The 17,864-nt window shown below is 39.2% G+C and overlaps 1 protein-coding gene across 2 annotated transcripts in view; it reads right to left on the reverse strand.

Moving 5' to 3' along the window:
- mtcl2 (microtubule crosslinking factor 2) overlaps nt 1-11,611 on the reverse strand; it is a 95,085-nt gene extending 83,474 nt beyond the window's left edge. The window contains exons 1-3 of one of the 2 annotated variants that reach the window (XM_017305799.2): nt 10,293-11,611; nt 2,377-2,478; nt 1,235-1,357 (exon numbers count right to left, since the gene is read on the reverse strand). In XM_017305799.2, coding sequence (XP_017161288.2) covers nt 1,235-1,357; nt 2,377-2,478; nt 10,293-11,243 — 1,176 coding nt within the window. In that variant the 5' untranslated portion in view covers nt 11,244-11,611. The remainder of the gene's footprint in view (nt 1-1,234; nt 1,358-2,376; nt 2,479-10,292) is intronic. The other variant, XM_017305798.2, reaches the window with a different exon arrangement.
- Between the last annotated feature and the right edge of the window lie 6,253 nt (nt 11,612-17,864).

The following is a 17,864-nucleotide window of genomic DNA, read 5'->3' on the forward strand; positions in this document are numbered from 1 at the left end:
ACCACAAACACCGGATATTCCCTCGTCTTTTTCCTTCCTGTCCTTCCTCCTTCCAAAAACAACCAGATGGTGAGACAGCAGCTGAGAGACAGACCGCGGCAGCGGGCGGAAACCCTTTAGAACGATACGACGGCCTCACACTCATGCACTCTCTCGCTCTCAGAGTGTATAAACACCTCATTGTGTCCTCCTTGACGTTGAAAATGTCAGAGGAACGTTGGAAATCTAACAAAGAGCAACCACTGCCCAGGGTGAGCTCTAACCCACTCTGTGCTCACTTAGTGTTTACGTTGAAAAGGCTTTTATCAGGAATTCCTGAAGTGACTGGGATGACTGTAGATTATTTGCACATGCTCTGAAGGTCGCTTGCTTTAACCGTATCTGTGTCTGTCTGAAATGAATCTGCTCTGAAAGGTTTCTGGAGGTACTGTGCCACTCATCTCTAACATGAGTTTAGCTCAGAGTCCTGATGAGGCATTTCTACGTTTCTGTGAGCATAACTGAAATAAATGAGAGGAAAGTTGCCCTTATTCCCTGAAGCAAAATCCGGCAACAGTCCAGTGACACCCACACACACGCACATGCACACTTATGATAGCATTATGCTGGTCATATTTCAGAATCTGAAATAAGGATTATCTCCAGGGGGAGAACTTTTATCTCTATTCGGTATACAGCTGAACAACACTCCAAATCCAGAAGCCCATATTCATGAGTGAAGCCATCAAAGAATCGTTGTTCTGTTGGAAAACCCAGCTGGTTCAGTTTTTTAACCATCTCACCCAAACCGTGTGCCTTTGGTGAACAAAATTTACTCAAAAACCACCAAAGATGAAGTTTAAAAAAAAGAAAAAACAGGAAGCTGCAGGAGCCAGTGTCATCATGAAGCAAGTTATATAGAAGTGAGTGCAGAACAACATATTTACACAAAGCTGAAATTCTTGTTTCTGAAAATCATTGCTGCCAAAAAATACAATTAAATGAAACAAGCAAATACTAATTTTTATTGAATAGAGCCAAAATATATAAATGGAATCTTGAATGTTGACATTAAAACAGTAAGTAAATGTCAAAGTTTCAACACCGGCAAATTCTTTGACAGCAGAACCTAGACTAGCAGTTATGAAGCCAGCTAATAAATTTCTGGTAAAATTCAAGCCTCACTGAGATTGCTTTTCTCATTCATTCAAAATCATTTTTTGTTATATAAAATGTTGCTGATTTTAACACTTACTTTTACATCTTGCTCCAACGTCCTTATCAATTCTCCATCCACCTGGCCCGTTTGGGCTACGCGCAGAGAGCGCCGCTCTGCCTTTCTCAGTCGGTACTGCAGGATGCGGCAGGTTTTGTTTGCCTAAAGGGAGAACGATATGACGTCACATGTCTTGTGTCTAAACCGTCCCTGTTCCTGCTGAAGTCAATGCAACACATGACCAGAAAACACTTAGAACAAAGTAGCATTTAATTCCTTTGGAATGGATTAAAATTTAAGAATTGAAACACGAAGCAAAGGTAATAGCTAGAAGATGTGCTACTAGCAAAAATAGCAGCGGAGAGGGACTAGTTGTTAAGAATGTGGCCTGAATCCTGAGCTCATAAAGCCAATACAGAGTTTAACATGAGCCAGTGAAACCATTATGAAGGTACTGTAGGCAAAACAATGCAATTAATTTGCATAGCACATTTTCAGTAGCAGGGCAATTCAAAGTGCTTTACACGATTAGAAGGAAAATATACCGAAAAAAACCAAAACAATGACATTGCAGTGGCAAAGTAAGGGAAAGTGATGGCAGGTTTAAAAACACAAGACAATTGATCATGTTTCAAGTTTTTTTTTGTTTTTTTTTATCAAGAGCAGCTCTAAACAAATGAACGTTTAGGTTTTTTTTAATAAAAGAAATAATTTTTCCGGCAGTTGTGTCCAGATTTTCTTGAACACCCCTGAGTCCAGACTATAACAGTGTCTGTTGTAAACTAAATAAAAATCACTGGACATTGTTATAGCCATCTATAATAGGCAGCTTATTTTGAGCTCAATAACAGTAGTTATTAATGCCACCTCTTGCATTTGGCCATGAGAAAGTAGCCCAAAAAATTCCTCTATAGCTAACATTGCAAGACTTAAGGAAGAAATGTGGAATGGTTACGTGCAAGAACACTCTGGTGCAAGTAGATGTTTAAGTATTGCAAAATTAAAGGCTCAAGCTGCTTTGAATGGAAGCCTGGAGATCATTTTGCTAATCTAACCTCGGACTGGTCTTGCCTAAAAGCATCAAAAGCAGATGACTGATAAACCTTTTGTTGCTTGCCTGCTTTGAAACATGCAGCAGCACTTTCCTTTGTCAACCAAGATCGGCTCTGGCTTGTTCTTACCTGCTCCAGTTGTTGGCGTAGTTCCTGCAGCTGGTAAACATCGTCCTCCATGTACATGTCCCTCATTTCCAGCATCTCAGACCTCAGCTCCTCCATCTCATCCTGGAGACGGTTCAAAAAGAAAAAAAGGGAGGAGTTAAGAACGTAACGCATGTTTTCATTAGAATTCAAGTCATATTCTGATAGTGACATATTTGATGGTAATTTACTCCCCAAAAATGGACCGCAGTTAAAAGGTGAAAACATTATATGGACATAAAGGGAATCCTTCAACATTTATGAAGAGCTATTGAAGCCTCTTATCACCACGCCGAGGCAGATATCATCCCATTGACCTTGTTATCAACATAATCTCTTTGGTCAGCTCGTTGTTGGCCACTTCATCTTCTCTTCATTAGTCTAATAACTGCCTAATAATTACAGACTCGACTGTCTGCTACAGCAGCTGAAAGGGTCATCAGAAGATAGAGTTACATACACAAAAGTTATTGCAAGATGTTCTCACATATTTTAAAGAACGGGCATGTCACTGGGGAGCTCAAAACTTTTAAGATCCCTCTTTAGATTGGTTGCCGATTCTGCTTTGTTGTCTTTCTATTTGGGTGTTTTACTTCCTATGAAGGGTCTGAAATATACCCATATCTGTCTATATCTACCTTATATATCTAAAGCAACAAGAACATACAGGAGCTTTCAGGACAAGAAAAGTGAATCTCACACACACACAAAAAAAAATTAATTCTTGGACACCATGAAGAACGTGACAAAGACATTGCAAAGAGATCCGCTGCACATTTCCTTCACGAATGTTACTATCCACCTCTCATTTTAAGCAAATAGCAATCAATGATACATTTCAACCCAGAAACATGAATTGCATCATCCCTCTGAATTATATTTCGGGGTGCAGCTCTTGAAGCAGCGTGGGTGTGAGTAATGAAATTATCATCCATGGGAAGAGGCTTGATGTGACAGCAGGATGTGTGTGACATAGTAGTGTGACTCCGAGACGAGAAGCGCGTGTTTGCCAAAATCTCCGCATGTAAGCACATGTGTGAGGATGATAGGAAACGGGAATGGGGTGCAGCAGTAGTAGTGGTAGTTGTAGTAGTGCTGACACAATTTTACTATAGTGAATAATGTGGGTCAGCTTCTGCAGAGCTGCTGCTGTAGCAACAACAAGCTCTGGGGATGTGTCGCAACGTGTGCCTGGAATATGGAATGAGTCGAAGCGGGTTCAGCAGTAGGTAGGGTTCGCATGTGTCACTGCAGCAACAAAATACTCGTATGAGTGTGGAACTGCTAACGATTAAAGCTACTGCCTGTACGTTTTTTGAAAATTAATCGGTCTCGATGATAATATAGTTTGTGGCCTATAGGGTGGCGTCTCATGGTCAGCTTTCTATTTTTTGATTTTTATCTGTGAACTCCACCTTCCCTAAAACGAGATGACCTCTGGTGACATCACATAAGGCACAACTGAGCCTTGAGCATATTAATTTATGCTTTCCTTGCTGAGTTTCTTCCTCTTTGATCACATTTTCAATCCAATCCCTTGTTCAAAGGTACTTATATTTAGTTCAGCAGCAGTTAAGCTATCAGCTATATTTGGGAGCAGTGAATGTATTTCAGAAACATTTGGCAAAAACAAAAAACATGGATTTTTAAAGAGGTTTGAATTTATGAAATCCTACAGTTCATCACTTCACCACTGCGCCGTTTTTATTGTTAATGTGTATATTTTTAATAGACAATAAAACACCACAGGGTAATATCTGGGATTATAATGCAGCAGTGTCTTGTAAGCAACCCGGTGTTGATGAAACTCTTGACTTCAGCAGGAAGCAATTTGTTCTCCAAGGACCACAAGTACAAATGTGCAATCCAGGGAGCAGCAATTGCAGGAGGAAAGAGGGGGGAATTGTAGAAAATGAAAAAAGAAAAAGAGGGGAGAAACAAGATAAAAGAAGAAGAAACTGAAAAATATGTGGATTTAAGAAGGCCAGTGCACCAAAGTAAGGATAAATCTCCAAAGATGAAGGTTTAAAAAAAAAAAATCCTAGCTGAAGAGAAATTTGGAAGTGGGTAAAACAAATCCCTCTCTATGCTTCCAGACCAATTGTACATAAAGATGATGAAACATGACAGAGAGGAGGGGAGAAAGTGAGAATATGAAACCAGGGAATCACAAGTTATCGTGGCAAGAGACTTAGAGAGAGAGAGAGCTTGTTCCACTGACCTGCTTTCACAGCTAACTGAGAAAGAAAAGGGAAGATTGTCTCCGTCATGTGAGCACACAGCCAGTCAGGAGAAAAAAATCAACCAATCAGCTGTCATGTTTAAGAGTCAGACACTTTAATATTTGAAATCAAGCTGTAATCACATCTCTTGCTTTTATTTGGTCATGTTAAAGTCTCAGAGTTTAATATTTGTTTTGACAATTATTTAATACACCGACACAAAGAAGCACGCAAGGAAAGATAATGACATAAAAAAGGAATCGTTTGAAAGAGGTGGCATGCATCGTGGTGAGCCCTTTAACTCTGATACCCCTGAATAAAACAAAGTGAAAAAATTTATTTTTTCACTTTGAAATAGATTTTAGCCATTTCAATAGCTAAAAACCCTCAGCTATTGAACAGAGTCCATCTGTGTGTGGTTTCATCTATTTTTAAATGCAGCTGTTCTGTGAAGACCTCTCAGCTTTGTTGCAAACAAACATCTCATAGAGCAGGGTTTACTCCACCAGCAAGTGAAAACAGAGGGGCAATACTGCAAGCCTACAGGAAGATGGCAGACCAGGTAAGAAGGTCATTCCTCAGAGAAGCAGCCAAGGAGCCCATGGTATCTCTGGAGTAGAAATACCACGCTCAGGTTGGATTGGAGAGAAAGGAGAATCATTTTTAAAAGAAAGTCAAATTCAAACTTTTGCCACTTAGGGCCACCTAGCACCCCACCTTGAATACACCATTGCAGCTTTAAAATGTTTCACTTGCAGCATCATGCTGTGGGATATGGAAGACGGTCAGAGTTCATGTGAAATCAGTTGTAGATAAATTCATGGAGAAAAACTGTTGGAGACAGCATAGACTTAAGACGGAGACAGAGGTTCACCTTCCAGGAAGACAACAGTATAAAAAAGGGATTCAATTAGAAGGCTTAGACTAATGTGTTAGCAAGACCCAGTTGAAGTCCAAAGACCAAAATCAAACAGATACTGTCTGTGGCAAGACTTGAACATTGTCATTTTTGCATGCTGGTTTTTTTAATCTGCTGGTGGAAACAAATGCCCCAAAAACCTGAAGCTGCAACTGCAGCATAAGGTGAATGGCTCAGAAAGGTTGAATACAAATGCACACCACACTTTTAAGGGTTTTTTTTGTCTCAACCATGTATCATTTTTCTTCCTCATTTAAATTATTTATATTTTGTTGGAAATATCACATAAATCCCCTCTAAATATTTTGCGGTTTGGTGCTGTAACATGACAAAATGTGAAAAAAGCAATAAACATGAATGCTTGAGCAAGGCTCTGTGTATTTTGAGTTAAAAGTTGATGATTTTTTCTTTTCCATAACATTCTCAGGTTGCAAGAGTATCATTCAGATTTCTTGATATGACGAATGATTCAGTGTCCTGTTAAAAGTATTTGCGACAAGTGATACATGTTTTAAAAATGAGGAAGGCAGGAACCATTTGTCCCATGACAGAGGGACTGAAGATAACTTAGGCAACTCCATGCTGCTGTACACACAATTTATTTTCTCCAGTATGAATGCAAGCAAGTTCTTTATGCTGCTTGCAGGGTAAAAATTTAAATGCAGGAACTGGCAAAACGTCAATGTTATTCTAAGCAAAGTGAAATGTATATTTCGGTGCCAATTTCCAGTTTGCAAGCTAACTTGTCTGAAAATTCATTCTCTAATACTAACCTAAACAGTTTTATTGTACTTAAATTATAAGTAAAATGATTTAAGATCATTAGTAAAGGGTTTCTTTTTTATTTACGTTCTAATGAGTCTGTGTAAGACTGCAGCAGAAGAGCTGCTAACTTAGCTTACTACAAAATGCAACGTAGCCAAAAAAAATAAATAAATGTTTTTTTTGTTGAGGTGGGGAAATATTCAGAACAGCATTTATTAACCTCAAACAAAGCCACTTTCTGTCCTGTTTGCTTAGTACTTGTAGTGGACAAGGAGGTATTTTCTTCAAACAGAGCCAGTCTACCTGTCCTCTGTTAAGCTAGCGTTCATCTGCTGTAGTGTTGAGTTAACCTGTCACAAATTCAGATGTCAGGTTAAAAACCAAGATTTTCTAATCACATTCATGTCAAGATTTACGTTATACATAAGCAATAGATTTATTCAATCAAGTTTAGGATTATGTTCATGATAACCAATGACTCAGGAAACCAAGAAATTGCTCTTTTGTGCCTTTAGCTGTTCAAACAAGAACCCTTGGAGATAAAAATAATCTGACATTTACCCAAAGTCTTTGGGTCAATTCTGGTGCTGCAGTTTCACCACCGCCTACTTCCATTTCTCCATCAACCTGCTCAAACTATTAGACATCGCTGTATTTTTTATTTGAAGTTATGATTTTTTTATAATTTCATAAATAATGCTTTAATTTATACTGACAAACATAACATGCTTCAATCTTTCACATTGTCTGCATGTTCCCTTTGTTAGATCAACTGGTTATCTGTTGTGAAATATGACAGGCTGTGACCCCCTCCTCCCACCAAAAAAACTAAATAAGTGTCATCAACACTGCTGATGCAGTTTATTCCTGTTATATTTTAGTTTTTACCCAAAAGGCATATTTACCCAAAGTAGACAATAAGAATATTTGAGAGTATCCATATAAATCATGTCACAGCAAGTACAAAAAAAATCCTACCTACCAGGAAGTTAAAATAAAATCTCAGTGTCAAACGATGTAATGGTGCAAGCACACTAATTCAAACCCGTTTCCTGTCTGTACTAGGAAACTGATGCTCGTCTTGGATCTGAAACTGTAGTCACAGGATAGACATTTCTCAAAAATTAAGTCAAGGCTGGGGAAATATACTTTTCAAATCAGCGGGATAGCTACGAGTAGCAAAGACATACTGATACAGTAACACGTAAACAGCCCAGAAAGGTTTCTCTTTAACTTCAAGCGGAAGGAAAAACACTTGAAGAGTAGAAACGGAGCCAAATGTGGAGAAACAATGAAACTGTTGTTTGCCTGCCACACACACTGCACTGAGTGTGTTCTAAATGGCAAGGCACTGTAAAGTGTGTAGCAAGTAGTATTTTTAACACGCTGCAGATGTAAAAGATTTTTAAGTTGACTGATATTTATACTAATCACCAACAGCGAAAGAGAGGCAGCACTACAAGCTCAGGCAGTAATACAGAGGCAGAGTCCAGGTCAAACAGTGACAATGAACATCAAATGAGGCTTAAAGGAAAGAAGGTAGTCACGAATAAGATTTAGAATAAGGATTTAGCTCCAGTCTGTTAATCTGACCCTTAAACAGTTTGTTGTTTAGATCTTTGCAGGTGTTCCTCACAGCTGCAACGACAGATTAACTTGACTGCAGGCCCTCCCAGGAGTGTTTGCTGTGGTCTAAAGAGGTAGCTCTGAATCACGATGGCCTATATTCAATCTGCAGTCTGCCAGAGAAAAACGGCACTCAGAGGACGCAAAGAGTAGCTTTAAGTAAGAGAGAAACGCATGAGTGTCATTATGCTTTAGTGTTCCACTTACACAAATAAAAATTGCAAAGAAATGTCTGTTAGAAGGCAAGTAGTCTGTCCAGTACCACATTCAGATAATATGGATCATTTTACTATTATAGCAATGGATGTAAAAGGTGACATCTTTACTTTTTTTTTTTCTAACTTTAATACTAAGACGAGATGAATGTCCTAAGAATTTAATTAACATCTATGCATTGCTAATGAATTTCCATTTGTCCAGCACAAAGAGAGACACTGTGGGAAAAATCTCTACATATGTTGATGAAATCAACTAAAATCGTGATGTAGTGTTATTTTCAAAATGGTCAATTATCTAATCACTTTTCACTGAGGGCTGATTAGGCTGAAACTGAAACCTGGTTTGAGTTTTAAAAAATAAAATAAAAAAATAAAAATGAAGCTAAAACAAACAAAAAAAAAAAAGAATAAGACGCTCCCTTTAGAACTACCTGGGCATAAAGAGCCAGAAACACACAGAGGCAAGTGTTCCTGATCAGTCATCGCTTCCAATCAATCTCTGACAATTACTGGCTTGTCTGGTCAGACGTTGCGAGAGCTTCGGGACATGCTCCCTAATTGATCTTTCCCTTAATCAGTCAATCTCAAGGCAGGCTTGACCAGTAGATTCAATTGTGTTGCTTTTCACTGCTGTCTACAGGCAATCTGTTAGACCTGAAACAGTTTTTTATTTTTTATTTATGTTTTTTAAACTGATAACATCATCAGGCTAGTTCTACCGTAACAATTTCACTTAATATGCTGGATGCTACTCTTCAGCAGTAACAGCAGCGCAGTGTTTGTGTGAAATGGATCAGTTAAATGCAGGTTTCCCAAAGAGATTGTGCCTGAAAGATGGACTATTGGCACTAAACTGTATCGTTTACTGTAAGCCCAAATACTTTAGGCTGTTCTTCCAAGGCTATTGTGTCTAAGGTCTCTAATATGTAACTAAATACAAATCACAATCAAACTTTTCAACCTGCACAAGCTGCCATTCAAATTAATTTTGGCTCCATCAGACCAAAGGATTTTGTTCAAAGATAGAAAGTTTTCAGAGTAGCCTCATAGGTGCCAATAGTGCACCGATTTAAGTCTTTTTTTCTAAACAGAAGGAAAATGCTGATGAGAAAAACTGCAACAACTCGAAGCAATTTTTGTGTTCTCAGAGAGGGAAAAAATCCCAAATGCAAATGACATAAAACCCTGTAATACCAGAACAAACCACCTTCTTGTATCTCTTCCTATGATTGTGTGTTTTTCACTACATGCAGTGTGTTTAGTGCCTCATTCTGAACAGAAGGGCTATTGTTATTTGTCAGTGCAAACAGTCAAAGACATTTGGCTTTAAGGGCCTCTGATTTGCAGAGAGGCAACAGAATGCCTCCTGGGCAGGTTCAGATATCAAAATATGAATCAATGAAGCTCAGGGGGAAAAGCTAACTCCCAGGATGAATGGGAGGCTTACTGTTGGGTTCGATTCATCCTGAAAGTCAAAGCTCAGATCTGGGTTGGATAGTGTTACACGTTGTAGATGCAATTTAGAATTTATAGCTGCTCTGTGTTTTTGCTAGGTGATCGGGATTTCTGAAAATCCAATTTCAGAGTACCAAAAAGAATGCACCATTAATTCGGTCTATTTTGTGCCTGCACAGTCATTGCAATAGAAAAGAGGAGGTTTTGAGAACAGAGGAAAGTAATCGAGTGGCACCAAAATTTGACAAGCTGTATTGTTTCCAGCTAAACCAGTGTATATTATGAAATATGGCCATCACTACCAACAACAAAAACTTGCAATGTAATTCAGTGAAGCAGAATCTGCTTCAAACCCAAGATGCAACTATTCAAATTATTTACATTCCTTCCACTTTAAGAGGTGAAAAGCATATCTGTTTGGTCTTTTGTTAACGTCTAGTCACAACAATCCTTCACAGATTATGCGCAGAGAGGGATTCCCAAAACAATCTTCACATGGGGAAAAAAAACAGAGCTAACCAAAGAAATGTCAGCAGCTTATGGTGCGCCGCATGTAGTGAAAAACAGCAAAACCTATAGTTATTAATTGTAAAATGAGGCGATTTTTAATATTTATGTCTGACAGTGATGCGTGTTAATACGGTCCGTGCGTTTAAGGGAACCACAGGAAAACAGAAGATGAATGTTCCTTACTTTGAGGTAATCATTTTCAGATCTCAGCTCTTCTATTTCCCTGAGGTACTCCTCATGCATGCCATCGGTAAACTCCTCCGTGAGGTCTGAGAACGCCAGGGATGTGCTGGCAGGCACCCTGCTGTCAAACGAGGTGGCCGACCGCTCCTCGCCCGGGGAAATGCTATCCTCCCCGGTCTCCACGCTCAGAAACAGCCGATCCTTTTCATCCTTCTCCGCGGTGGAGCAGGTGTTCTTGGCGGCTGCTCGCTGACCAGCTCTGCTCCCGAGCGGCTTCTCTCCCTCTGCGCCGCGGCTGCTCCTCGACTCGGCGTCGCTGCTCCCAGCATCCGCTGAGAGTTTGTTTTCCTCGGAGGCGCAGTCCGAAAGCTCGGAACTGCTGTCTGTCGGGGAGAGCTTCCCCGCGGCGCACCCAGAGTCTTTGGATAGGTCGTCGGAGCCTGTGCTGGCGTCCGACACCTTCCTCCGGCCGCTGTTGCTTTTTGCCGCTTTGGACGCCGACGTCTTGGACAGCAGCGAAGATTTTCCCACTGTTTTACCACCGCCCCTCTCGGCTTTACCGTCCTTTCCAGCGAGGCTGCCCACAGGGCTGCGCCTGGAAATGCGGCTGCCCAGATGGATAGCTCCGGGCTTGACGCTCAGGGTCGTGCTCCCGATCCCTCCGCGGATTTTTGTGAGCGACCAGCCGGGCACGTCCTTCGGTCTCGCCGGAGACGGTGCCCGGTTTATCTTCTTCTTCTCGCCCGTGCGAGCGGGCTGTGCCGCCGTTTCAGCCCCGGGGTGCTGCTGCGGCTGACCGGGCACCGCGTGCTGCGCCTGGCCGCCGTCCGAGCTCTCCGTCCCGCCTCCGCTTTCCATCTTCTGCCGGAGATGAAGTCTCCGTTCCTTTGGCGAGGCGAAGGAGAGGTGAGTCGGAGAGTTATGGACATCAACCTCCTTTGTTTTTGTCATTCATTCCGTTTAGGACGACACAATGAAAAGCTGAAGTAAACCACCTCCTCTATGCCGAATTAGGGAGGCAGAAGTTGAATAAACAGCCGCAGAGCAACACAAAAGGGAGACCAGTCCTCCTCCTACAATGAGAGCTTGCAGAGCAACAGGACGAAGCGGAGGAAGATGAGCCTTAAAGCTGCAAAAACGCAAAACAAAAACCCCAGTTTGTGAAGCAGATTTTCAAACTACTCCGTTTTGTTGTTGTCCTCTCATTTCTTTAGGATTTCTTTGCGCGGAGAGCACAAACCAACCGGTTCCTGCTTCAGAGCAACTGTGTCTGAGAAGAGGGAAGCAATGTGGTGGCTATGGTCACTATCTCTCTCCCCCTCTCCCCGCCCAGATAATGGGATGCATTGAAAGACGAGGCGAATCGCATTTCTGAAGCTCTGTCGCCACCGTTGTGAGAAGAACACACAAAGCCGGGAAAAAATTTAAATAAAAAATAAATAAATCCATGCGTATTATGGAAAACGAGACATTCGAATGAATTTAGCTATTACACACACACACAAAAACAGCAAAAATTCTTATCCATTGGCACAGCTTGGGTGTTTGAAGGATGTAATAGAAGACATTAACACAGCAAACAGAAAAAATCTAAATCATTTTTGCAGCACACTGTTGTTGCCTGTTAAGATGAGGTTGTAGTCATACAACAAACTTGAGAACCGCTGATTAAAATGCATGTTTGATATGCATTTTTAAAAAATAAGCATATCAAACATCTTTAAGTCACATCTCTAAAGATACACACAAAGTCTTTAGCCTAACATGCTAGTGTTCAGATACAAAGTGGAGAAAGGTTTTTAGATTTCTCTAAAGCTAAAAATCTATGTTTTAAAAAGAAAATAATTTCAATATATATTTTTGGTGTATTTATCTTACTTCTTCCACATACTGATGCAAATTCTCACTCAGGAGCCCGTAAGTCGAGGACAAATTGACTTTTCTTTTTTCTTGAAGAAGTTTCAACTCTCATTCTAAAGGCGTCTTCAGTTCTGACCATCATAAGACGTCATGGGGTTATGAGTTGAGGTCAGAACAATCACATGTATGAGGCCATTGAGGTCACAAATGGGACCATTAGGGCATGCAACTCACTGTCGTCACACTGTTCGCAGCGCAACTTCCGTGTTTTGAAGTTGAAGAACTCTTCTGGATGAAGAAGTACATTTTTCCTTCTACTCGGGCACTTAGGATAATCATTACACTGTTGAAGTTATGAAGAGGTGGGGTAACGTTAGAAACGTTTTTCCACCTTTTGTGTAAGAAAAAGTTTGCATTGATCCTGCTGAAAACAGAAGCCTTTCTTTAGCAAGACAAAAGATCCCTTTGTTTTGCTTTTGAAATCGCCTCATTTGATGTGGTAAGATTTAGGACCTCACAGTGGCCCAAACCTCATTGTGAGACCATGGGGAGGAAACGCGGTAAACCAATCAACAAATGCTTCCACAACGCAACCAGCATATTTCACTAATTGTGGATGAAAAATACCCCGACATGCCTCTCATTGACATAATCTCCCAGTTACAGAGCCCAATAGATCCCAGTTGCTTTTGGGGCATGAGAAACAATAGAAAATCGCTGCGTTTGCAAGACATTTTCAGTGCAGTAATTGGATGGCCATGTAGGTGGGTGAAAACATGAGCTGCATCAGCACCGTCACTGCACTTTATCCAGTCTTCTGAGAATAAGTGATTGGCATCGTGTCACATTTTTTTGGAATGTTTTGCACTTTCAATTTTAGTTACATTTGTACTTTCATTTCGAAATCGTAGGACTAAACCACAAAATGTATTCCCCCAGCTGCAGACTTATCAGACTAAACTAGTCATTATTTGTCCTAGTGAAAAATTACTCACTGCAAAAAGTGTGACTCATGTGGCCTATTTTGAAAAAAAAAAATCTCTACGTTCTTTATTTTTTGCAGCACAGAATTGGAGGTTACCTACATCCTATAAGTCAGTAAGCAGTGCTCTGTAGATACACTGCTTTAATCTGACTGGTTTCCCTCCTATATACAGAACAGAAGTTAAAATCTGTAAAAATGTGTGACCACATAAAAAGCAGCGGCGTTCCCCATGATGTAATACTCGGACCACTGTTGGTTTCATTTTGATTTTTCCCAATGCAGGAAGTATTAAGTATTTTGTTGGCATCCATACAAAATACTTATTACTCATGTTATGAGTAATATTTATTTGCACATGTTGATTAAGCAACACCAATTTGCTAGTTCAGTATTTGTAACTTCATGGAGTCATTTTGGTTCCATCTTGACTCTGGATTCACTTGAAAAAGTCATCTCCTGGTTTTGTCTCTTTCACTAAAGGCCATTTGCTAGGCCATTTGTGTTGTCTGCTTAACTCAAATACATTTTTTTTCTTTCTTTGCACTGAAACTGCTGCTATACATTATTTATTGGAATAGAAAAAGCATCACTGAAGAACTTTCAAATCAGAATGGGTTATGCTCTAACCTTTGTTTTTGTGTGCATTATACAGTATATAACGCAATTAAACTGAATGATTCAGTTTAATTGGTAGGGTACTACTGTCAGGATTCAAACAGCTACTGACATTGAAACTGCATGCTTCAACATAGTTAGATAATCTACTGTACAGTATCATTATTGTGATGAGCTCAGTTTAATGGGCTCTATTACATAACGGGGATTTATGCTGCTGGGTTTTGATCTCAGACAGTCACCACAGAGGGATTGTCTTGTCAAAACATCTATTTTATTTAAGTATCTTTGAGAAAATATATTATGGAACAGTGTTTTATTACAGCTCCCAGCTCAATTGAAATCAGTTAAAAACACCAACACACAATTACACCAAAACTGTTGATGCACAAACAATATTTTTCATAAAGTGCTATAGAGAGAAAATCAGCCAGTTTGGTAGCTCTTATCCAACAAGAGGTGGAAAGTAACATACAAGTACATATAAAAAAAAATGTATATTGCGTAGAAGTGCAATATTTGTTGGCAGCCATTTCAGAAAGTGAAGCAGTCATTTTAAAGAGGTTAATTACACAGAGAATATTATTTCTAGCATTTTTTTGTGTGTGCAGTTTTAATGATTACAACATTCAGTTAAAGAAAACCCAAAATTAATTCCCTCATGTCACAGTAGACCAATCAAAAATAACTATTATTCATCACAAATGTCAGGATTTTGAAAACTAGCTTTAACTCATTATATACATTTATGGACTTAATACTTGTTTGTGTGTCCTCTTGCATAAATTACTGCATCAGTGTACAATGGCATAGGTCAACTACCTCATTGGTTTTGAAATCTCTCATAGTCTTCCTGGCAACAGCCCACAGATTTTCTGAGGTTTAGGTCAGGGGAGTTTGTGGGCCATTGAAGAACAAGAACACTGTGGTCAGTGGTCCAGCTTTAGGTATTTTTGGCAGTGTGGACCGTGCCAAGTCCTGCTGGAAAATAAAATCATCATCTCATGCAGCTTGTCAGCAGAGGGAAGCATGAAACACTCCAGAATTAGACTGTTGCATTGACTGCGGGGTCTGAACATTCAAAAAACACAGGGGACCAACACCAGCAGACGGCATGGTACCCCAAACCATCACTGGATATGGAAACTTCAAACTGGACTTCAAGCACTTTAGATTCTGTGCCTCCACTCTAACAGACTTTACGTTCCAAATGAAATGCAGAATTCACTTTCATCTGAAACATTTCCTCTCTGCTGGTGCATCTTTTCCTACCCGATTCCTCCCCTCCACTCAATTTTGTGCTAATATGCTCAGACACAGAACTTTGAGAACAACCTGCTTTTTCACCTTTTGTGACTTTCCCTTCTTGTCTTCTGTCAAGTCAGCAGTCTTTCCCATGATAGAATCGCTTAAAGGCTCAGGAAACCTTCGCAGGTGTTTTGAGTTAGTTGATTGGGGTGTGGTACCATTGAGTTTCCAATAATTACCATTTTCAAAGTATTCTAACTTTCTGAAACACTAATTCTTGGATTTTCATTATCTGTAGTCTATAATAATCACAATTACTCGAAACAAAATCTTGAATTATATTACGATGTGTGATGAGTTTATATGACGCAGGAGTTTCACTTTCTTACATGACTAACAAGGAACATTGCATTTTGCGTAATATTCAAATGTTTTGAGCTGTTTCTGTGGAGAAAGAGAAAAAAATAGGACAATCATTTACCGCCACCTTGTGTTAAGAAGGAAGAGTTGCAGCAGAGACCACACGTAGTTCTAAGAGGAGCAATCATAAACAAGGAAGAAAACATTTAAGTGATAAGATAAAATTATTCACATGACCACAAGTTATGTAATATTTTGCAGTAACTGTTATGCACAGTATTCAGAGGTGTATTTTTCTTACTAAAAAATGTATATTGACAATAAAAGCAGAGCTGAGTTATGACATGGGTTTTGATTTTGACACTACACATTACAATGTTTTACAAAGTTTGTTGAAGAAAAAGCAAAACAAAAAATGTGACACATTTGTTCATAGTTTGATTTATTACATCACATCACATTTCCTGGCCCTCTTTCAAAATTGCTTTCATTTGTTACTGAAAACAACATTTCTCTATAATCCAGTCAGGATTATCAAATATTATTTGAACACTTTTGTGCAATCATGGAAACAAAACACCTTGAAAATTTGAATAAAAAAAAAAAAAATCAAGAACTCCAATTATGTGATGTCACTGACACTGTGGGTGTGGTGCTTGTTTTTAGGAGGATAGAAAATCCCCTAAAAAATATTTACAGCATAGCAAACGACCTAGAAATAAACTATGTTGTTCTATAAAAAGGTAAAAAGTGTCTGTTTTAAGATGGATGACATGGCTCACTACCCAGGGCGCATTAGCCCTGGGGGAATCCTGCATCCAACTACTTTTCTATTACTTATGATGGGGAGTGAGCGCTCCTCGAGGTTGTGCACAGCATAAGAACTAAACGAATGTTTCTGTTAACTCTGACTAATTAAAAGAACACTTTGATTTACAGAGTTTGATTCGACAGTTCAACAAAAGTTGGAAGTCATTTTGATTAAAATGGTACCTTACCAAGTTCTTTTAAGAATGATTTAAATTGCAATTAATTGTGTACAGGTCATGATGACCATGACCCTTTATTTAGTGGTACGTCAGAAAAATCGCACAAATCCACGTCACTGCATTGTTTTGTTAGATTTTCTTTATGACGCCCAGGGCCTCTGTATGTGCTAAGAATGACTGTCTTTGTGTGAGCGACTGAGTAGAAGCAGGACTCTGTGTCCCACTGAGAGGATGAATAGAAACTATTTTTTCCTCCAATGTTCTCCGCCTGCTCCCCTCCTCCTCTCCTGCCCTCTCTGATCACAGTCTCTGTTCTCCTCATCACACCATTATTGTTATGTAACTGCAGAGACAAACAGGACACTGCCTTTCTGTCCCCTGCTGGTTATCACAACACTAAATTAAACTGGAATAAGGCCTGTCTTATTTATGCTTAGTTTAAATGAAAAATGTAGTTCAAAAACTATTTACACCTAGCTATTTTTTTTTCTTTTTTCTTTAATGTTATATTGTCACATAAATAAATACGAGAATAGATGACTGACCATTTTTACCTTAGAATGACCCAAGACTGACTTTGGTGTTTGAATGAACCTCGTGCATGTCTTCATCTATGGGGATGCAGTCGGCTATATCAGACATATCAGTGACTAGTAAGCTACATTATTTATGAAATAAATAATTTGGCTTGGATGAGGTCTCATACAGGGCCTGAAATGAGCCCCTTATCTGACTGCAAGAGTGGGCCAAAGTAAAACTGAATATAGATTCACAGAGTTTGCAACGATAAAATATAATAATAAATTTTTACAACAATAATAATAATAATAAAAAAACTGTGGTCAAAGGTGTTTCTCCAGTATTGTCGTTGCATTCGCTCAGTTCATCTTCCCATCAACTCTGTCCCAGCTGAAGAAAAGCAGAACAACATAATGCATTCTGACTGTTGTGCAGTGTTACTTTTCTACAAGACAGTTTGAATGTAGACTGACAACTGCAGTTTTCTCCTCATCTGACAAGAGCATGCTTGCTTTCTCCTTAAATGGTTAAATGGTTTGCGACTAAATTAAATGGGACTGTAGATGGAAAAGGGCACATTGCTGGAGTGCATGGCTAACAGTTGTGGCAACAGAATATAGCATGTATATTGCATTTTAAGATTGATTCTATTTACTCATTACAAGGACTACAAGGTTCTGGCAGAACAGAAATTTACTTCTTTATTTTATTTATAAAAACATATGAAGAATCATTTTGTTCCACTGTTGAGACATACCATTAATATAGCACAACTCGAGACCCTTTCACCTCTTTTAGGTGCATTTGATCAAATGGATCACCATAATTAATAGTTCTATTATATTTTTGTAAAATCGCACGTATGCACATGTTTGTGTTGGCAGATAAAATAAAAATCCAAGTAATCCAAATGAATATGTTGTTGTAACATGACAAAATGTAAAGAAAATCTATCTATCTATCTATCTATCTATCTATCTATCTATCTATCTATCT

Source organism: Poecilia reticulata, chromosome 7 (genome assembly GCF_904066995.2).
Source record: "Poecilia reticulata chromosome 7, P_reticulata-male-v2, whole genome shotgun sequence".
Taxonomy (NCBI): Eukaryota; Metazoa; Chordata; class Actinopteri; order Cyprinodontiformes; family Poeciliidae; genus Poecilia; species Poecilia reticulata.